Raw genomic sequence first — 22,841 nt, 5'->3', positions numbered from 1 at the left:
GTTACGAAAAAATTAAAGTACAGTTACAATCAAAAGGTTAACATATTTGAAAATTAACATGTTTGGGGAGATGTGAACACTTAGTGTTTGCTGCTTTAAGAATGTAGAGCTGAAAAAGACAGCAAGTGTAGTCACCTTTTAAGTAGTATTTTAAAAAATAAATATGTGCAGGGTGTGAAGATTACAGGAGCATATGACATGAATGCACCAACACTTTTTAGAGTGACTAAAGGAAAGAGGATAAAGGTTTTATACTCTGGATTTCAACTTTTACTTAATTCCAAGTAGTTTTGTGTCTCATTTAATAAACACTAGCTTTAGAGTACCGCATCTAAACATCTGTGTTTTCTCACTGGAACTTACAAGTATGAGGAATACACTAAGGTAAAATAGTTAAAAATTAGGGTAATAGGTTAAAATGCTAAATAGTGGTACAGAAGTGTGGCTAGGAAGCCAGACTCTGTCTCTAGTAGTGTTAAGAATAGAAGAGATGGGTGGAATTTGATTTGTTTAAATAGGATTTAAGTAATATTAGAATTTTAATATAGCTCGAAATTCCCTGCTGAAGAACAGATTTCATGTTTATGATTACTCTCTGAAACATCATAAGAAAATGTCTGTGTTTATACTTAAAACTTGGTGCAGGACACTTGTTTGTGGGTTTGCTTTGATGTTGGTTGTTTTGGTTTTGTTTGGTGGGGGGATTCCTAATATCTTAGATTAGACCATGTAGAATCTGTGCTCCTGTTTACATGATTACTATGTTTATTGACTTGGTTGCGTGAATTCTTCCGTTTTAGTAAGAACATTTAAATGATTATGAATTTTTTTCTGCAAATGTCTTTAATAAGTTTACTTGTCATTTATAACCTACTCAGCAGGAGTCATTACATGTCACAGGCCCCAGGACTAAAAAAAAATTCAAAGAATGAGTCTTAAAATTCTTTCAGTAATAATTTTACACAATTACTGTAAATGGATTTTAATTTTCATACACTCAAAATGGACTAGTTTACATATGGTAGTGGAGCTTTATGTGTTTTTCATCATTGTAATTAGGAATATATTCAGATGCTAATGCCTCCACTGATCCAGAAATGGAACATGTTAAAGGATGAAGATAAAGATCTCTTCCCTTTACTTGAGGTATGCTAAGCTGGTAACATTTAGTTAATCTGTGTTTCATCAAAAAACACGTGTTCAAATCTAAAATGGGTATATGTGGTAAGTGTTAATTTACATTCTGAACCATTTCTGTTAAAATGCTGAATAAATATGTAACTTGCCGTAACTTTAATTATGGTACATCTAAAATTTTCTGTTTTCACAGAAATACTGTGAAACAGAAAAAATGTAATGGATGTGTTATGCTTTTTATTTTTAAGTAGACAATGGATTGAATTGTGTATGTTTTCTAGCCTGCTCTACTTATTTGATAGTGAATTAGCTTGGAGATCTTTCCATATCAGCATATATATGTCCATGTCTATTTAACTATTTCTTTATATGTATATATAGCCATGTCATAATCGACATAAATTCTTTTATATATTATCTATTGTTAATACATATATATACTCATGTGAAGTAGCATTGGGACTCTGATGGGAGGGACTTCACTTTATACCTTTTCTGTCTAGTTTGAAGTTTTGTTTTCTTGTGTATTTAAATGCTTTTTTTAACCCCCCAAAATTGATATGCTCTTCAAATAACTGAATACATTCTCACATGTGGTAACTTAAACCTAGATGAATTGATATTGGTAGAGCCAGTTCAGTCATTCTTGTCCCCCTGTCATTTCAGGGGTCACCACTTCTGCCATGGATTGTCCCTAACCAGCAAAGTAAAAACTTCTGTGACAGAGCAATGGCTAATCCTGGGCCCAACAAAACAAGAATTATTATTATGACTAGATATATTTACTTCCAGGCAGGGGCTCAGAATGTGCCCAGTAAAGTCCACCCACAGTATTGACCAGGATGGGAGGATAAATAAATGTCTCTCTTACATTTGAGGAAAAAATAGGAATACAGAATACTTAAATCTGTTCCTGAAAGATAATGTTCATTAAAGAAACCTTTACATTTTTTTGAGGAAACCTCCCCTGACCAGCTAGTAAACTTAACAGCAATGAATGGCATCCAAAGGAGAGGTTTGAAAAGGTAAACCTGCTATGCTATAGACTAGTAGAACAGGCTCATAAGTGACCGGAATCTTATTGAGTACACTTTGAAGCGTTTATCATAATCTCAATTATACCCAGAAGTTTTACACATCTGCGTTATCCTTTTCTAGTGCCTATCTTCAGTTGCCACAGCCCTGCAGTCTGGCTTCCTTCCATACTGTGAACCTGTGTATCAGCGTTGTGTAAACCTAGTACAGAAGACTCTTGCACAAGCAATGGTATTTTTTAAAATTTTTCTCTCTCTCCCTTCTTGGCATCAAACATTTTTCTAAGGATAGGCATAATGTATACAAACTTTTTCAATAATTGATTCAAAGTAAGTTTTCAAAAAATTTTGTCTTAATTTCAGCTGAACAATGCTCAACCAGATCAGTATGAGGCTCCAGATAAAGATTTTATGATCGTGGCTCTTGACTTACTCAGTGGCCTGGCTGAAGGACTTGGAGGCAACATTGAGCAGCTGGTAGCCCGAAGTAACATTCTAACACTAATGTATCAGTGCATGCAGGTGAGACTTATGAAATTGAAATGAATTGAAACCTGGTTCTCTGTGTCACATTGGGGTTAATTTCTTCTTCTTTCTTGCAGGATAAAATGCCAGAGGTTCGACAGAGTTCCTTCGCCCTGTTAGGTGATCTGACAAAAGCTTGCTTTCAGCATGTTAAGCCATGTATAGGTAAGAATATTTTCTATTGCTGTGATGTGAGTTTTTTTTTTTGGCGGTACGTGGGCCTCTCACTGTTGTGGCATCTCCCATTGCGGAGCACAGGCTCCGGATGTGCAGGCCCAGCGGCCGTGGCTCAACGGGCCCAGCCGCTCTGCGGCGTGTGGGATCTTCCTGGACCAGGGCACGAACCCATGTCCCCTGCATCGGCAGGCGGACTCTCAACCACTGCGCCACCAAGGAAGCCCCTGTGATGTGATTTTTAACATTATTTTTCATCAGCTATGTTTTTCATTATTAAACTGAAATTCCATGAAATCCCAACATTTATAAGTGCACATTTTACTGGTTAGAGCTGCTCTGATTCAAGCAAGCAGGATGGGAACCCCTGTTCCTTGTTTTTTTGAATTCACCATCACTTCAGCAGCTCGTTAGGCATTCATGTGACTGGAGAGAAGTTGGAAAAGTATTACATGCCCACCTGTGAATCCTTGGTCCTATATGCTAGTTCATGGATACTTCTTGAATAGCCTCTCTTTTTTGGTAGAGGTACCCAGTAATAATAATAATCAGGTTTTCTCATGGTAAACCAGCATAATTTTTCAGGTACTATAGGAAACTTCAAACAATTTTCTTAAAAGTAAATAATGATTTGTTTCTGTTGAAGTGGCATAGCATTTGTCTTAGCCTTTTGTGAAGATAAGAAGGGATTCCTTGAATAATGTAACCTGATTTGCTCTCAGACCCATGGATTAAATGGGGTTTTGGTTATTTTCCCTTCATTTCTGTATCCCATCATTTAATCTTAGTTTAAAGCAGTGATCTAAAATGGTTTTGTTGTTGTTGTTTTCATTTGATACGGTGTGCTTTGGGGGAGGGCCCTCCAGTTTTTACTAAGGTGTAATTGGCATATCATTGTATAAGTTTAAGATGTGCAATGTAATGATTTGATATATGTATGTATTGGGAAATGATTACCACAGTGTTTAATTATAACATCTATCACCTCACATAGTTACAAATATTTTGTGTGTGTATGGGGTGAGAACTTTTAAGATCTGCTCTTTTAGCAACTTTCAAATATACAACAGTATTGTTAACTATAGTTATAATGTGATATACTACATCCCCCAGAACCTAACTTATTTTAGAACTGGAAGATTGTACCTTTTGACCTTCAGCCAATTCCCAGTTATACTTTTCAATAATAACTGTCTTTCTGAACTTTGAATAATAACATTATTTATGACGTATTAAAGTAAACCATCAAGTTAAGCCTAACTCCTCTAAATGAAAGTGTAATGAATTCTTGTTTTATGGAAAGCTTGTTCTACAAATATTTTCCACCTGATTTAGTTTTTATGAGTTTAAACTTGTATGAAAGATTACATTTCTTTTTTTATTTTATGACTTTATAGATCATGTACCTTCTTCAGGAGGTACAGTGTTTCTAGTTGTCTCCCTGTTTTTAATGTTACCAACCATGATGATTATATTCCAGGTTAGTGTTTCTCAACTGGAGCGATTTGGCAATGTCTGGAGACATTTTAACACTGGGGGTGTGTTACTGGTGTCTAGTGGGTAGAGGCGAAAGATGTTGCAAAACATCCTACAACACATGAGACAGCCCCCCGCCACAATAAAATAATCTGACCCAGATTATCAGTATTGCTGAGATTGAGAAACTGTGAGATCGACTGGTTTATTAGGGGTTAAAAAATGATATTCTAATTCTTCGTTTAGTAGTGAGAATGCATATATAGAGACATTTCCCATATCAATAAATTATTGCCCTGAGGTACAAATCATATAGGAGAAGAGGCAGGATAATTACTTGATTCTTTCTCTTTATTTACCAGTTTTCAAAATAATAATTGATTTCCAGCATCTTCCATAGGTATCTATATTATGTTTCAGAGTTTAGTTTGTGTTTGTTAGAGTGTCAGTATGAGCTCATGATGCTCAAATTGTCCTACTGCTGGCAACAGGAGCTTTACCAACTTGGGTCCAGAGTCTTTTCTGGTATGAAAAAATAGTCCAGGCTTGTTTTGTACATTTCCTGCCCTTAGCCTGCGATGGGACATTTCTCTGATAGCCCTTTTTCCTTTTAAATGGAAGGTGATATTTAGAGACCACAATCTGAGCACTAGGATAAAAGTTACTGTAAAAGCCAAAATCATTGATTTAAATTTTTTTTCTGAGTGTGAAAAACCAGCTTTGAAGAAAGTTCTATTGTATCATGTTTTCCTCACTTTATTTTAACTTTTCTCAGTCTGATGACAAGAGAGATTACTCTGACCAGCTCTTTTTAATGATACTTAAAACCAAAACTTGGGCTTCCTGATACATTTCACATGAACGTTCAGTGGCCAGATATTGCTTCCTTCAGTTTCTTAAGATAATTATTACCAACAGCTTTTTTTTTTTTTTAAAGGCTGTTTCTTGCCTAGATTTCAGTTTCCATCTGGTAGATTTCCTTTAAAGCATAAAACACTGCTATTGAGAAGTTTACTACATAGTTTTTAAAAACTTTTTTTTTCTAGCTGATTTCATGCCAATATTGGGAACCAACCTAAATCCAGAGTTCATTTCAGTCTGCAATAATGCTACATGGGCAATTGGAGAAATCTCCATTCAAATGGGTAAGATTTTTTTCCCCTTTAAAAACATAAATTTTTGGTAATTTAATATTTTATTATGAGCATTATATATATGAATATTACATCACAGTAAAGGGGGCAAAAATATTTTACATTGATATTTTAACAGTGAAATTTTTCTTTTTTGTTTTCTCTTTTGGGAATGATCTAGGTATAGAGATGCAGCCTTATATTCCTATGGTGTTGCACCAGCTTGTAGAAATCATTAACAGACCCAACACACCAAAGACGTTGTTAGAGAATACAGGTACCATATGACTGAACTGTTACGGTGAAGAGAAAATTATTTGCCTTTTAATTTTACATTAAGATGTGTAGAGAAACTAAAGCAAAGCTAGCTTTAGAAACCCAGCTTATTAATTAACAGCTAATTTGTATTCTCAGTAATGAAATGTACTGTTTTAGCTTCATTCCACAGCCAGTTTTCAGAAACTTTCAAAAAAAAAACCACTTTCTACCCTATTATAGTGTTTTAATACTCCCTAAAATGGGCCCCAACTAAAATAACTATTGAATGATATGAATTTTACTTTTACATTAATTCAGAGAATACCTGGCAGCTGGGGAGTAATTTTTTTTTTTTAATTTGTAAAAATGTAGCCAAAAATAGATTGCATTGTAGTGGCTAGTTCGTTAATAATGGCATATGTATTTTGTATTTTGTTGTATATTCTTCTTCAGATTGGGAACTTAAAGCAGTATCTTGTGGGATTTTTATTCAGGAGGCTTGTTTCTCTTTTGCATTTATAGAGAGCATGTTTATATTAAAGAGTACCTTCCATACTATAAAACACATTTCAGGGTGATTTCTTTCCACCCTCCCTGATTTTTTAAAATGTAAATTTTGTTTTCAATCAGGCACATCTTTTTCTTTATATACTAAGACAATTCCAGTAGTATATTCATAGTCAGTGAATGCCTTACCAATATACTGGACAAAGAAACAAATAAGTTTTTCTAAATAAAAATTTATCTTCAAAGGTATTTTAATTTTACATTTTTTAATTATAGAAAGTTTATTATATCCTAATGTGAAAATTAATGTGATTATTGGTATGGAAGGAAATCTTTTAATTATGAAACAGTTATATGGCTGTTTGGCTGTATGGGTACTGTTTATATCATGAAGTGAATTAGATTTTCTTGCTGAAAAGTATAAAAAGCTATGTATAGGATGGTTATGAAATCTTGTCAGGTTTTTATCTCTTTAGAATGCAGTACCTATACATGACATTCAGATTTGGAACACTTGGCCATTATCAAATTACTGTTGAACCTTAAGAAACTTCCTATTTATTTTTAAATGTGAACGCATAACTGCAAATAAATGTTGAGTGTAATGTATATTAAAGTTTCTTGTGGGATATCAGGTGGTGAATTTGTTATAGTTCCTTGAACAAATTGGCTTTATATATAAGAATATATTCTAAGTATGAATCTACCCTAAGTAAATCAAAAGGTAGTTGATAATGCCCTTCAAGTTGATGGATTGAATTGATATGATTAAGAAACACACTTGGGATTCACTGTATTATTCTTATCACAAGTGACTGCAGAAAATGTTTCTTTTATTCCATCCCCAAAGGAGGGGGGGTGGATAATTATTAAAATAAAATCATTGTTAGTGGGTAATATCTGTGTATTTTAGCAACTTAATTACCATTATCTTAATATTTCATAAAGCCAATTCCTTAGTATATGCAGTTACTTGCTTTTTTTCTAATTAGTATATCCTACACTGAACTTTTTCAATGGACCATCATCTGCTTTATCGCATGTTTCATTGGGTTGTTCATACTTGCCTGTTTAATGAGAATGTTGCATAGTTTGTGTCTTTTGAACATAGGTTTTCTTTCTCTTGCTTCATATGAATCTGCTGGATTTTAGTATTATCTGTGTAGTTTGCTTCAAGTAATCCTTAAACATTTTTCTTTACCCCCCCACCCTTTTTTTATGAAAGGTTAACCTGTAAGTTTTTGAGAGAACACCATTAAAGCACCTCATGGTTTGTTTTCTGTTTGTTTTTTTTTTTTTTCCCGTTGTGTATAAATGTATTTATATGTAATGTACCTTTGAATTGCAGAATGCAGTTCTGAGTTGCACCTGTTTTTAACTCTTTGTAAATTTAAGGACTTAACTGAATTTTGATGGTGAATATATGTTTGATTAATTCCCACTTCAAATTTTTAAAAATAAAATACTAGCATGTAATCAGTATGTTTTATTATCTATTATCATGTGCTGTGCATTTTATAGCAAGGACAGAACATTTGTTCCTTTGGTCCACATGTCACATGTCATTACAGTGGACTGTCTAAATTTCCTTTTTGTCAAACAGGGTTTGAAATTAGTGGACTGTTTGAGTTGTTATCATCATCACCATCAGAGGTTTTTTTTTTGGAACGGGATTTGACATAGCACAGCAATTTTCCAATCCATTTATTCAGTATGTACCACAACACCTAAAATTTAATAGTTGATTTTGATATCAGGCAACAAATGGTCCACTGGCTTGTTTTGGAAATGCTGGCAAACAAACCAAAATTATACCAAAATTTTGATCAGATTCCTAGATAATTTTCAAAGAATGGAAATCACATAGAAAGCTACGTAAAGAAGTGAGAAAGCTTTTAACTGTTAACTTCTGAGAAATGTGTTTGAATAGACAATTCAGAAATGTAATAATTTACATTTACTAGTATTTCTTGGGGGAGAAAACCTAGATTTCATTGTTAAACTGAAATTTCAACTGGCTTTGAAGGAAGAATCTAAATCCATCTGTTTAATCGCTCATCGTTTTATTAACAGAATATCTTGACGATTGAGCGAGAAAAGCAGTTCATCACGGTTTTTGGTGTTCTCTCAATCTTTAAAGTTTTTTTAATTCCTTTTGTTTTCCTTTTTCCAAGAGTATGCCATATATGTTGCTGCCCCTTATTATAGGGGGTGGTAATAAACAGCACTGGTGAAATCTTATGTTTATTATCATACACAAATTCTGTTGGTTTCTGTTTCTGAGTTATTTGTTGTTTTTTCTTTATTTTTTCTCCTTCCCCCTCATTTGCTCATGTCTTGGTTGGCGTTTGGTGGTGTATAACCGTGATTGCGTTACCTTAGCAATAACAATTGGTCGTCTTGGTTACGTTTGTCCTCAAGAGGTGGCCCCCATGCTACAGCAGTTTATAAGACCCTGGTGTGTATTATTCAATCTTTTTTTTTAATTCATTTTTCTTCACTCTTTCTTTCTCTTTCTATCTCACTTTTAGATATATTTTCAGTTGGTTACAAAAATCACAATCCTTTATCATTGCCAACCATGTGACTAATCTTGTCCTATCAGGTTTGTGAGGTTTTTCAGTAGCACCGTCATGTATATTTATTTTATGTTGTGGCTAACGACTAATTGATGCATGGGATAAGATTGTCACATGCTTGCTGTGTTAAAAAGCTTGATTATACATAAAAAGCATTTAAATATCCACCAGTAAAATAAAGATGCATGCAAATTCTATAAATTTAGGTTTTTGCATTGTTTCTTTTTTAGAATTAATTTGAAAACTTGGATTGCATTAAGAAATACATGTTTAAATTTGTTATGTATAAAAATCTTATTTGCTTGTTAATGTAAAAATTAAACATCTACATCATAAGTTGTATAATAATAGTTTCTACTGTGGCAGTATATCCTATGTTCTGCTTCTTTCGATTGACAGTCTTTCAATTCAAGACATTTTTAGTAGTGTTTAATGGAATACAAGTCATAATACAGTTTTAAAAATGGGTAATTTACTCTTGGATCAAGCTCATTAATAGTTTAAATGGGAAATTAAAATCAGTTATTACTTAGATGCAATTTATTAGTAAGAATTGTGAATTTCAAGGTTTTCACTATATTGAGATTAGATGGGCCCAACATAATATAGTAAGTGTGAGAAACTTAAGCTTTATGAAAATTCTTTGAATATAAACACTATCTCTACTCTGGTGCTTATTCCATTAAATACTGTCCATTAGTATTGTAGTTGAACCTGCTTTTTACTTAAATGCTAAACTCAATTCTATAATTTAATAGGTGCACCTCTCTGAGAAACATAAGGGACAATGAGGAAAAGGATTCAGCATTTCGTGGGATTTGTACCATGATCAGTGTGAATCCCAGTGGAGTAATCCAAGTAAGATGTTCAAAAGGATTTAACTTTTAATGTTCTGAATTATGAAACTTTAAAGTTTAAAATATAATTATTAAAAATATTACCTATTTTTACTGAAGATACTGAAACAAATTATGTTTTAAATGTGTATTTCCTAACATCTTGAAATGATGATGCCTATTTTTATTTCCTAAATGTTTTTTTGGTCCTGACATATAATAACAGCAGATTGGGAGAATAAAAGTTATATTCTTGACTTGAATTAAGCCAAAGCTTCTTTCATTCACATTCAAACGTCATTTATTTACTTTGTAAATGCTTCCTAAAACTGTGAATATCAATTTGCTGAGTTTGAGGCTCTCTACACTTCAGAGGGTGATCAAATAGTAGGATGCTCTTTCTGTTACTTAGATCAGAAACTCGGTAGTGAATAAAATAGAATACTGAATCAACCATTGAAACTGCTTTAACTTTTGAGAGTTTATGATTCAGTGATTTATTCATCCTTAATTTCATTTCTTACGCTATTTCATACTATATTTAGACGTCTTTAGCCTTTAAAAAATTATTTGGCAGCAGTACTAAACGTGAATCTGATCAAACCTCTGGATCCAGCTGACACACAAAGCATAAAAGGATGTGCTGATTTACACCATATGTATGAAATCAACAAAGTACAGGCTGTGGGGCTATAGGTTAAATGTCCCAGGTTCCTCAACAGATAAATTGTAAGGAAAAGAAAGTATGGGAGGGGTTTTCCAGAAAATAAACTTTCACTTTCAAGGGATAGGTGCTTTGAACATTTTTTAACTGAGACCTTTTGATACTTCCTATCTTACGTTGATTACTGTGTTGTTTGTTAATTCAGGTTTAGAAACATTGTGAAATACCAGCTTATAAAATTCAACATTGATGTAGGTGATAGGCATTGAAAACATATGAAGTAGAACTGGAAAAAAATCTTTTTGGCTCATTTTAGATTTGTATAACATTAATAACTTACTATTAAAACAAGCCATTACTTTCTTAAAAGATGGTCCCTAGTTGCAAAATAACCTCCTGGCATTGAGTTTCCGGGTTTTTTCCAATACTTAAGAACTTTGTGTCCCCTTTAATACGTTTTAGAGGTATCTGATGTGGTATATACCATATTAAGAAGGAGCATTTTCATACAGCGGGTTTTTTTTTTTTTTGTTATTGTTGTTTTTCCTTTTGCATTAACATTTAAGACAGTGACAGTAACACGTGTGGTCATGAAATCGCTACTAACTTAAAAGTTGGTATAAATTTCTACTTTTCACATACTTTATTTGGGTGTGGTTAAAAGAAAATGTATGAAGTTTTATTTATGTTTAAATTTTTAATCACAAATTCTACATGTATATATAATTTAAATTTTTAACATCAGACTTTGATATTCAGAAGACACAGGAATCATAATTTGAATAAACCATAAACTTCGGGCACGTGGTATTTTATTTGCTTAAATATGTGTTTTATGCACATATTTTAGTATTAGTGATTTTTTTTTGAAATTAATGAGGTTTTCTGAATTTAATAGTAAAATTTAAAGTAGTTGTACATCAGCAGTATCTTGTATGTTGTATGTTGAACTGTTGTTTCAGTAAGATAGTCGAACTTGAAAAATACTTAAATGAAGTATTTCAAGCATATACCTGTCATCACCTTGTTCTTTTAGTCAGAATAACGTGATTATCTTTTAAATAATAGTCTGAGCATTGGGGGTTTTTTTTGTTTGTTTGAGTTGGGTTGGGCTGGGTGCTGTTTGTAACTACATAATTTTTCTTCTAACTTATCATTTCATTTACATTTCTATCTGGAGGTGGATCTTGAAATTTAGATCTATAAATTCCTATGCTTTAAGTCAAACTTGTTTGGTATATACTTAACTAGCTTTGAATTATTTCTAGGCCAATCAGAACTGTAAAATTATTGAATTTATATAATTCCATAAATGAAGATTTTTTAAACTGGTGCTTATTTGATGCTTTCAGTCCTTGCTGATGCTACACATTTACTAAAGACTGGGGTTTTGTAATGTAAAATTAAATATTGGGTTGGCCAAAAAGTTCATTTGGGTTTTCCTGTAGCACTAAATTCCAGTATAAACTGAATAAGTTAGAGGTTCCTTGATGGTAGAGTAACAGGGACAACCATTAAGAAATTACTTTAATTCCTTATTATAGCTGTTTTAAAAAGTTTTTTTTTTTTTACCTAGGATTCTGTTGATATATATTCTGAAGTTTACATGTATCTTTTGTTGTGTTTGACAAATACAGTATCAATTGAAGATGTATTTCTTGCTTGTTATAGGATTTTATATTTTTTTGTGATGCTGTTGCATCATGGATTAATCCAAAAGATGATCTGCGAGACATGTTCTGTAAGGTAACTAAAAAGTCTTTATGATGCACATCATGTGACTGTTACTTAGTTGGGAAATTTAAATTATGTTTTTATTTCATATGAAACTTAGACTCTTCAAATCAGTACTGGTAGACTATATAACCTTTGTTCTTGGTAATAAAGAAGTTGACTTGATCTTTTCTTAATATACAGTAGTGACTTTGTATCAATAGAGCATGTATTTTAAAAATATTTTCTCAAGCAGTACCACTGATTCATGAAGTCCTGTTATCCCACCTATGCAAAATAGCATGTATTTTCAAAGATGGCTGACTAAGATTGGAGTATAATATAATGTATTGAACAAAGTAAATCTAACTGGTCACAGCAAGGATTAAACCTGTGTGTTTGTTTTAGTAATGCCCCTTGTGGTTAACTCCAGTCAGCCCTCAGCCATAACAAAATAAGAAATAAAATGCTGCTACACATTTGAATTACCTAATATTAAAATTAGTGAACTATATAGTTGCAACTATGAACCCCCAAAGCTTTGTATATTTTCAATTTGAATAAACTTAATAAGGCATAAAAATTTTAATCCCTTGGGTGAATGCTATACCTTTTTGCTTGCTTTTCATTACTACTATGTCAGATTGCTTAGAGTACTTCTGTTACTAGGACACTTGCTGAATTCTAACCTTCTCAAAGCAAAGTGCAGCATATTCTATGAGGTGATTTTAGGCAAGACATGGAAAGGTGTAGAATTCAACGAAGTTTGAGAATAACTACTTTAATAGGGGTAAAATTTTAGAATAATAAAATCAGTAGTGTTTGATTTCAGAAGCTACGCAGATATGAGAGTTTTCTCTTTTGTTATTGATAATGATTTTTTACTTTTTTGCAGATCCTTCATGGATTTAAAAATCAAGTTGGGGATGAAAATTGGAGGCGTTTCTCTGACCAGTTTCCGCTTCCCTTAAAAGAGCGTCTTGCAGCTTTTTATGGTGTTTAACCTCATACACTTAAGCTGCAGTCCCATAATTAGGGGTAAGTTGTAAGAAATTTGGAATTTTCCAGGATGAAGAAACTTAAGTTAGGACTTCAGTCTAAAACTACTGAATAGGATAAAAGCTATTTGTTTTCCACAGAGGTTGAGTAAAACAGTATCATGTTATATTTGACTTAAAATTACTAACATGAAGGCTGGAGACTGATTGATTGATGAGCCAGCAAGCAAGATAAAATACATGGTTCCACTTTGAATCCTAGGTGGAAGGAAACCCAAGGTGGTGTACTAGTTGGATTACCATTTCTTCAGCCAATCCTTTTTTTAATTTTTGCCCTTTAAGAGGTCACTGACATTCACTGTGGCAGGGTAGAGATTCATTTTTAAAGCATGAATTTATAGTTTCTTATATATCAAGGACTTCCTATGTTGTGAGCTTTAGGGAAAACCCAAGTAGAATTGGAACTGGATTTGGTCTCAGTAAATAGGAGTATTTAATATTTATTCTTCATATTTTATTGAGCACCTTCCTCGTTCCCAGCACGGTGTTTTTAAAAGATCACTGGAAGATTCTTTTTTGGTTTGGGGTGGTAGAGGGGTAAGTCCACCTGCAGTCTTGTCTTTGAGTTTTTCTGACTTAAGTCAAACTAACAGTTCTGGTCTTTTAGCCTTAGTTCCCTCATTAGGTTATTTTGAGGATTAAATACGATTCTATATGTGGTGCCAGGACTTCGTATATTGCCTAACACACTAAGTTGGCTCAATAAATATCAGTAATATGGGTTAGTACAGTGAGCCAGGACGCACTTCATTAGTTTTTGAACATGAACTGAGACCTGTTCAACTGGAGGGTCAGAGAGTGTACTCAGTGTGTGTTGAGAAGGCATAAAGTTACTTGAATTACCTTGTATGTTGGAGTTTCTGTTTGCATGCTTGCTTCTTTACTCTGAGCTAGATTTTAAACCTGGAAAGATTTCAACATCTAAGTTGACTAGCCTAAAAGGGCAGTAGAAATGGGCTTGCAGCCTCTGGAATGTCTCAGAGCCCTTTGTGTGTGTTGTCCCACAGAGGTCTTGAGTCCTTATGGCTGTCTTTTGGCTTCAGCATTTTAGAGAAGTGCTTGATTCACTTTACGTTAAATCATGAGAATGCAATAGATGAGAAATAACTTTTAGCATCAAGGGCTAAATTATTCAACAGTGAGCTGAGTCTTGAGCACTTTCGGGTTGATAAATCTGATTAATAAACCCTATGTGGTCTGTGTCATTTCACCAGTTATGAATTAACTGTGGTGACCTTCATAAATGTCCAGAGTTTCGCAGGAGTAGTTAAAAGTTTTGTTGTGAAAGGACAACTGTCAGGTACTACAGGTACAGTCTCCCAGTAATCTACCTTTATTTCTTAATCTTCTCATAATTAAAACTGTGCTAGCATTGAAAAAGTCTTTATCAGGAAAATCAAGAGGCCTGAGAGTATAGGACATGACTGAGTAAAATAAGTCACGCTCTTTTTTTTTGCTTAACATTGGGAATACTGGCCAAAATGATAATGTTTTAATTCTCACTAAGGAAAGTGATTGTCCTAAAGAAAGTGCTAACTTAATTTTGAAGAAAGCAAGGCCACTTGTTATATAAGAAATAATCAGCTCCCATCGGGACCCATTGTGTGAATGAGGATAGGTAATTAGACTGATGGCAATCTACAAGGCGTATTTCATCTATATTTCATCTGTATAAAGCGCTGCACACCTCTCTGTGCATGTCCCCAGCTTGGCGTCACTTTTCGTATCTGATGCAGGTGACAGTTGAGAGCTGCAGGAGAAGGGAGCAACATGGTTCTCATTGACAAGTGTGATCATAGGCAATTTGTACAGTTTCTCATTTTCTTTAGGTAGAGATGGCATTGCTACTTGATTAATTTTGTGTTCCACTGGCTTTAAAAGAAAAACAGTTTTACGTATAAAATTGTTTTTGTTTTCTTACAGGTCCTTCAGTCTTGGAGACTATGAGGGAGCCTCTGCACCCAGGGAAAATGTTACCCTTTACAGGGGGGAAGGGTAAACCAGTAGGGAATACAGTACAATCCCAACCCTACTGGGAGGGGCGGGAGGGAGGTGTTGCCGTCACTGTATTAAGTCGCTGTTGGGAAACGTTTTAACATCTGGAGCCTTTGTGGGTGGAAATCTGTCTCCAATTACAACTCTGCACTGGATGTGAAGAAGCAAAAAAAAAAAAAAAAAGAAAAAGCTATTCAATCTACTCACAAAACAGTACATTCTGGAATATTATGGGGAATTGTACCAAAACAAGAACCATATAAATGATGCATAGGGATGAGAAAGAGGAAAAATTCTATAGCGCACAATAAAGGAAACCTAAGAATGAGGATTAGAAGACAGTAAAGTTTTGAGGTTTTTTTTTTTTTTTTTTTTTTTTTATTTAAAGGTTTTTATAAAATTTCCCACATTGATGGGGACTTGTTTTTGCATGCTGATGAAGAACTACACAAATGAAAGCTAATAAGAGTTAAAATCAGCTTGCCTACCCATAATAGTAGAAGCAGGTTCTTGGAAGTTACAATTTAAGGTACCCCAAAAAGTTGGAAATAAAACAAAACAAATATAAACAATGAAGCACCCTGTGAAATGCCAAATGAGTCACTCCTTTTACCTTTGTGGGGTGGGCAGGGAGGGAGGAATAAATGGGGTTGGACATATCAAACTAAAGATTGACATCTTGATTTTGCATTAAGACATTAATGTAGTGGATATAATTTGATGGTTGTACTTCATTAGATTTAATTTCTAGGCCAAGATGTTATTTTTAAAGTGCAGTTTAAGGTTCAGGCATGCATTCTGGCTCATAGTGATTGAAAGTACTTTAAATTAGTGGGAGAGTAGCATGCTTGCATCACATAGAGTGAGATTGGTATTCAGTTACCTCTGTTGCGCCAGTTTGTGTTGCAGTTTACCAGTTCAATATAGCCCTGCATTTAAAATTCCTTTTTAAGATTTGTGGATTTTATTTTTATTAAGAATATAGATATAAAGTACTGTAGTTTACAGCTAGGCCTTGAAATATCTTTTTTAGGATCTGTTAGGAATAAGATTGATATTGTATTGTGTGTAACCTGCACAATGTGGAAAGCTGATATACCTGTGCAAAATCTTTGCCTCTGTGCTGTCAGTGTGATGTGCTTTCTGCATGGTTATATACTACTAGTGATTTTATCAAAACTTCTAAAACTTAAATTACATGGTAAAGGATCTGTAAGAGGCTGCATAAATGTTAGTTGGCACATAAAGACAATTGTAGAAGTTGAAGACATGATTGCTATATTTCAATGTTTATTCCCACTCAACATATTGCCTTCTAAGCTTTCTTTTTTTGTTCAAAGCATGATCTTAAAGATATGTTTAAGTTAATGGATGTAATGCAGGGTTCCTACACTGTATTGGCGCATGTTGGTGGCCCTCTGTGCCCTAGATATATGCACACAGGGTGCAAGTAAAAAGCTACAGAGTGAAAGTTGGTTTGGATCCTCTTCATTTCATTTGTTTAGCTTTTCTGTTATTTTTCTCTACTTACATGTATTCCTGTGAATAAATCCTTGTTAAGTTAACCCTTTACTTTTCCTTCCATGTGTATTTTCTTATATACTGTGAATGTGAAAACCTAACTGGTACACTTGATCTTGTGTCCATATGAAAGTGCAAGTCTTTATTAATTTGGATTGCCTGAACAGTGTATCCCATGATGATGAAGGAAAATGGAGAGATTTTTCTTTTTAACTCTGCTGGTCAGAGATGAAGCCACACCTTTCCATTTTTCAATGCTGCATATTTAATCTGCAACAGAACTGTTAAGCCATAACAACCTTTTTATATTTTAGTTCGTCACCTTCGCATTGCAGAATAAATACTGAATAACCGTTTTTGTAAGCAGTTGCTCCTCTTTGCATGGTTCTGTTCCTCTAAAGGTGTTGAATGATACAGCCATTGCACTGAAGTTTGAGCTGTATGTGTGTGAATTTATAAATACCATTTCAAAAAATTTCAGATGCATGGTAGCATGCAGAAAGGTTTTTGTTGTGTGTGTGTGTGTGTGTGTGTTTTTTAACATGTTCTTTCACCTTCTTTCTTCTACTTTGGCTTTGCAAATTTCAGTCTGTAGAGCCTGAAATTAAATCATATTTTTACTGTACAGTTTTTTTAAAATTGTAAGTTGGATCCAAAGGGTATGTAGCATTTTGCTTTCTAGTACCATTGCCTCACTGGGAGTTCAAAATTTGCTTCCTAGTTAGTCTTTAAAACCTGATTACGGTGGCTGTTTTATCCTTAAATTCTAGTGATATACTGTAGTTTTCCAAAACATTTTAGAATTTAATATGGGAGATATTTTAATATTCTGGAATAAGTAGTAAACATTTTAAATTGAAAGAAATTTAAATTCAGAATTCTCCTGGACACTTAAAAATGAACATACAAAAACAACCTTCAGTAAAATTATCTGGACCTGTGATTGCCAATTCTCTATTGACTGAAAAGCATTGTTGTTACCTATTGGATTGAAAAATTAATTTCTAATTAAGCAGATATGTAACATAAGAATGTGCCCTTTTGTAGTCACTTAACGTGTTTTTAAATTAAAAGGAAATATAATTTAAAAATGCAAAATATAAATAAATATGACTGACAGCCTGAGATGGGGTTGGGTTTTTGGGGGGTTTTTTCCCCCTTGAGGTTATAGTTTCTTCCTAATTATATTTCAGATACATAGTATAACATAGGAATTTGCAGAAGCCATTTAAGTTATCTTTTGAGGTAAGCTCTGATTTAGCATTCTGATAAAACTTAATACATCATGGGATATATATATAAAGCAACTTAATTCTTGTGGTGTAGTCTTAGTAGTTTTGAATGTTGACTGAATGTCTATGAAATTGTGAGTTTGTCTTTGTTACATTCCAGTGTTTCTGCCTCTTGGCATGCTTAAAAGCACGGCTTACTTCATCTGCTCCTTACACACTAAAGTGCTGTTAGTGTGCTCAACTACAGAAATAGCCGCTGCTAAGTGATGTAGATTTTCTACTTGAATATTTTTATGTTGTAGGAACCTCAGGAGGTCAGTGTTTACTGTTTTATATATGCCTTCTTTTTCCTGTTTGAGCTTCTCTCTTTGAAGGATTCTAACAGAACAAAAGCTGCTGATCAACCTAAGTTGGAAACAGAAAGTGTATTTAATATAATTTAAATGCATGTTTAGCAGTTCCGTGTTACAGTCCATTAGTAAGTGAACTTAGTGCCACAGATATTCATTTATTCAGGAAAGAATGTTGCTTTTTGTATTGTCTAATCTCTTTAATAACTTCATACTGTGTAAAAAAGAAATCACTTTTTTATATTTTTTGGTTGGTTATTTTCCAAATAATCAACATGTAAATAATCTTTAAGAGCCAGTTCTGATGCTTTACATTATACTGCTACTTGATTTTGTTATGTAGGTTGGATTTCAGAAGAATAGATTTTAAAACACTTAACCAAGCCATTACATCTTAAAAACAAAATAAGTAGCATACATTTTGTAATTAACATATTGATAAACACTGTGATTTTTTTTGTTAAGACTTTTTCATTGACCTGAATTGCTTAAATTGCATATATTGTAAAATAGGATCAGATGTATATTTTAAAATAATTTCAACTGACTTTCCTCTATTGAAATGCTTTGTCTACTCAGTTATTAAATATTCAGATACAAGTTTTATCTCAGGTGAATACTCTTGTATCCTTCTTGCTTTGGTGACATATGCTTATAAAGAGTCATCATACTTACAGTCTTTGTTTTTTTAGTGTATTTCATGAAGAATCTTTCCATTTAGTCTGATTTTCCAATCCTTAATTCTTGCAGACTGTGGTGGTATAAGTCCTTCCTGGCGAGAATTCAATTTGGTTCTCCTTTTCTCCAAACTCTAAGATAGGAAAGTGGAAATTTTTTCTGTCATATATTAAATTACCCTGCATAGCTGAAATGCCAGAATTAAACTATGTCTTAAACCTTTTAGTCTAAATTTAATTTAAATCCTTTGCCATAAAGAAAAAAGTGGGATTTTTTGCTTCATATAGTTAACCTATATTATTCATATTGAATGTATTAACAGATAACGGTGCAAAAACATTCTTCCCAAGAGAAGAGTGTATCGTGCATAACTGCAATTTAAGTCCTTCCTTTAGTAGTACTTACACACAGCTTTGCTTATTGAATTATTTTTGCGAGTAATACAGGGGGGAAAACATTTAACTGTCGCTACTAGTGCTGTTACTGAAATGTAGGCATTGAAATCTTGATGAAAACTGTGGTCTTCAGATTAAGGGCCTAAAATCTAGATTAAAAATCAGATCAATAAAGAGCTGTGTAACAATATTATCTAGTAATAATACCATGCAAGAGCATTGTATACCTACTTAGTACCTAGTCATACTGTATTAAATATGGAGATATTTCTAATGCCTCTTAAAAATTCAATTTTACGTGAAAGTTTCCTTCACTTGTACACTTTCCAGGTGACTTGTGACTAATTTTTTCAGTCTTATATAGATCTTCCCCCATTGGTATTATATGTAGAGGATTCTTTATCTTTATGCCTAATTATTATGCTTATTAATTTTAAGGTATACATTTAAATTATAGCAACTGTTTATTGTGATTTGTATCCCAGAATGTATTGTTTTTATTTTTTTTTAATGTATGCATGATTTTGAGGGAAGTTAAAATGGTGATTATTTTTTTCACCTCTTGTACATTTTAAAGTCAAACCAAATCTATTTGCCAAGCATTATATCACTAATTAGGAAAATAGGATTTTCCCGTTTATTACAATTTTTGTTCATCTACTATAGAATCCCCTTAACTGTGGCTTGGTATTATTCACAGTTAGCTATTTTGCAAGTTCAGTTATCTTCCTAAAAGCTTACTGTAACATGGTTAGCCTGTAAGGCAGTGTTGGTTCCCTCCTAATACCAGCCTCATAAAGGGGTTCTGCTGTACTTTCCCCATATTGCTTCATTGTTGTTTTTCCTCTGTGGATATATAACCAAATTAAGATTGGATGAATTTTATGGAGATAATAATAAGGCAATACTGTGTAAGTAATTTTGCTTAATAGATTATCATCTGTGAGAAGAGATGTTTAAACGTGGTTGATGACTTCACTTCATATTATAAAACAGTTTTACACTTAATATTCATGTTAATATTGGGTGCAATAATTTAGTAGTTTTAGCTTTAGTTATAAATAACTGGATCTTTCTGCTGACAACTTAGGTTGTATGAGTTATGCTTAAAAGCTTTAAATCTGATGTTTCCTGTACCTGCCACACTATGTTAGAATGTGTCCTTCAAACATATCCTCCTGCAACTTCTCAAACTGTACTAAATTGATATTTCTTGAAGTCAAACTCTGTGCTAACAGATCTTCATTTTAAATAGAATACGGTTTTAATTTTTGATAAGCTGCTGAATTTTAAAGAGAGTTTTTTGGGGCCACCAAATATTTTGGATCATGCAGAGAATATATATTGTACTGTAGTAATTTTGTATTTACATTTGTATGATGTGACATAATAGATGTGAATGTTAATCACTGCTTGACTATGTTAATAAAGTTGTTTAACTATAGATGTTTCACTCTGATTTTTAATGGAAGGAAATGAGCTTTCTTCCCCCCTGTTCCCCCATCCCATTTTGGGTCCAGATAGGTCATCTTGTTGTCTTGTTCTTTGTTTTGTTTTATTGTTTGTTTGTTTTGAGAGGGTTTTTTAGCTTACACTTTAGTGCACTCTTGTTTGACATCATCTGTTTTTTTTAATTGAGTATTTTCTTAGTTGTATAGTGTAGTAAAAAAAAAAAAAACCTGTTTTCCCCACATTTTAATCCTGTTATGTATTTCTAAACAGTTGATTCTAGGTTCAGCTTCTGGTGAGAGGAAAAAGATACTGCTCTGCAAAAAAAGGAGTTAAAACTAAGTGAAGTCATGAATAAAACATTGAAAGGGTAGATTGCATGAATGTGTATGAACCTGTGGCCTATTAAGGCTTTCTGGTCATCCTTCAAAAAAATAAGACTTGTAATTTTGGAAATATTTACAAAAGTAGTAGTTTCCTCTTCAGGTTGTAATCCATTATTATAGTTGCATGTTGCTAATTAAAATTAAATGTATTAATATATTTCAGAGGAAGTGTGTGCAGAACTCTCAAGTACTCTTTTTTGCGGGGGTGGGGGATTTACAACAAGGAAAGTGCCTGAGATTAGATTAGTGCAACCCAGAAAACTTTCAAGGGAAATGAGACTTGGGGTTTTTTTTCCCTTTCGTTACCTGCACGTGAGAACATTTGGGATACCTCACTTGGGTTGGAGAGGAGGGGGAAAATGACACCTGAGTATCACGTTCTGAAGCACATCATCAAGAAATAGTTTAAGATTCCAGGGTTTAGGATCTAGGTTGTGGAAGAAGATAATCAAAACCAGCCTAATCATTAGTTATTCATGATTCTGATTTGCTGCAGCAATCTTAGAATGTGCCTGTAGCTAAAAATATTTTGTAAGTCTTTAACATTTTAATGAAATTAAAGTACAGACTTTTAAGATGTTTTCACTTTATACCTATTTTTGAACAGACTGGTGTTTTTAATCTTGTGAGTTCATAATCAACCTGACTCCAGTCATTAGCATTACATGTGATTGTTTAGGAATGATTGGAAAACTATTACAGCAGTTGAATTCCACAGCTCTGAGCTTGAACTTAACATTGCTATGGTGAATACAGAAGCAGCGACTGTCATCTTGTCCTTAGTCTCAGTCTTGTGTTGGCGTAAAAGAACCTCCCGAAACATCCGCATAGATCTCCAGTGTTCAGTTCAACACAATTTGCAAGTTACAGTTCAGAAATTCAACAGAATCTAAATCATTGGCAAAAGTGATACCGGAAAAATTCTTACACTAAGAACCTTAAAGTTTTTGTGCCAGTTACTGATCTAATTCATTTCTGTGCATATTATAGCCATCTTGCTCTGACAGTTTAAATTTTATGTATTCCTTTTCTAGCTTTATGTTACCTTTTGAAGAGCTTCATTAAACAATTTAAGAAAGACAAGTGAACAGTTTTAAATGGATTTAATACAACTGCCCAGTGATAGAATAACTTGATGTTTCTGTGCACATATGAATAGTAAATTTGTGCATTGTTTTTAGTATCTAAATTTGCCTGTTAAGGTACATGATAGCTATGCCACGTTCTGTGAACAGTTTACACAGCCGTCTTACTGTTGGACATTCAGAAATTATTTCTCATTTTTTTACTCCTAGAAATAAAGTTATGATGAATGCCCCTATGCTTAAATGTTTGCATACATCTGCAGCGATTTCTCTGGAATTGCCAATGTCAAAAGGAGATGGTTATACTACAATTTCCTTTCATAGAAAGTTATACTAATTTTCATACCCAGCAGTAACTTCAATGGGTATTACCATGTGTGCTGTAAATTGTGATTTAAATAGCATGATTTTCTAACTTTGTATTTAGGGAATTTTATATACAAAAATCATACTTTCACATTACATATTTAATAGATATCCGAGTTTTATGTCACAGGCACAATTCCTTAATCTTACGGAGCTTCCATTCTATTATAGCAAGGCAGATAAGTAACATAGTGTGTTACATGGTGGCGAGTGCCAGTGAGATGGGAGGTGATGAAGAGACTTGTTATTTTAAATGGGGTGAGTGGACATAGAGGAAGGTCTGAGGGGGT

At 33.4% G+C, this 22,841-nt stretch overlaps 1 protein-coding gene across 1 annotated transcript in view; it reads left to right on the top strand.

Annotated features, from left to right (window-relative positions):
* TNPO1 (transportin 1) overlaps positions 1–15,327 on the top strand; it is an 85,240-nt gene extending 69,913 nt beyond the window's left edge. The window contains exons 15-25 of the mRNA XM_082836474.1: positions 1,060–1,146; positions 2,296–2,403; positions 2,535–2,693; positions 2,774–2,861; positions 5,393–5,491; positions 5,661–5,756; positions 8,627–8,702; positions 9,582–9,681; positions 11,995–12,069; positions 12,932–13,074; positions 15,018–15,327. Of these exons, the coding sequence (XP_082692600.1) occupies positions 1,060–1,146; positions 2,296–2,403; positions 2,535–2,693; positions 2,774–2,861; positions 5,393–5,491; positions 5,661–5,756; positions 8,627–8,702; positions 9,582–9,681; positions 11,995–12,069; positions 12,932–13,039 (996 nt within the window). The 3' untranslated portion in view covers positions 13,040–13,074; positions 15,018–15,327. The remainder of the gene's footprint in view (positions 1–1,059; positions 1,147–2,295; positions 2,404–2,534; positions 2,694–2,773; positions 2,862–5,392; positions 5,492–5,660; positions 5,757–8,626; positions 8,703–9,581; positions 9,682–11,994; positions 12,070–12,931; positions 13,075–15,017) is intronic.
* Positions 15,328–22,841: the final 7,514 nt, after the last annotated feature.

The sequence above is a fragment of the Leucopleurus acutus genome (assembly GCF_964270905.1).
Source record: "Leucopleurus acutus genome assembly, chromosome: 3".
Taxonomy (NCBI): domain Eukaryota; kingdom Metazoa; phylum Chordata; class Mammalia; order Artiodactyla; family Delphinidae; genus Leucopleurus; species Leucopleurus acutus.
This window is presented reverse-complemented; position numbering and strand designations above follow the sequence as displayed.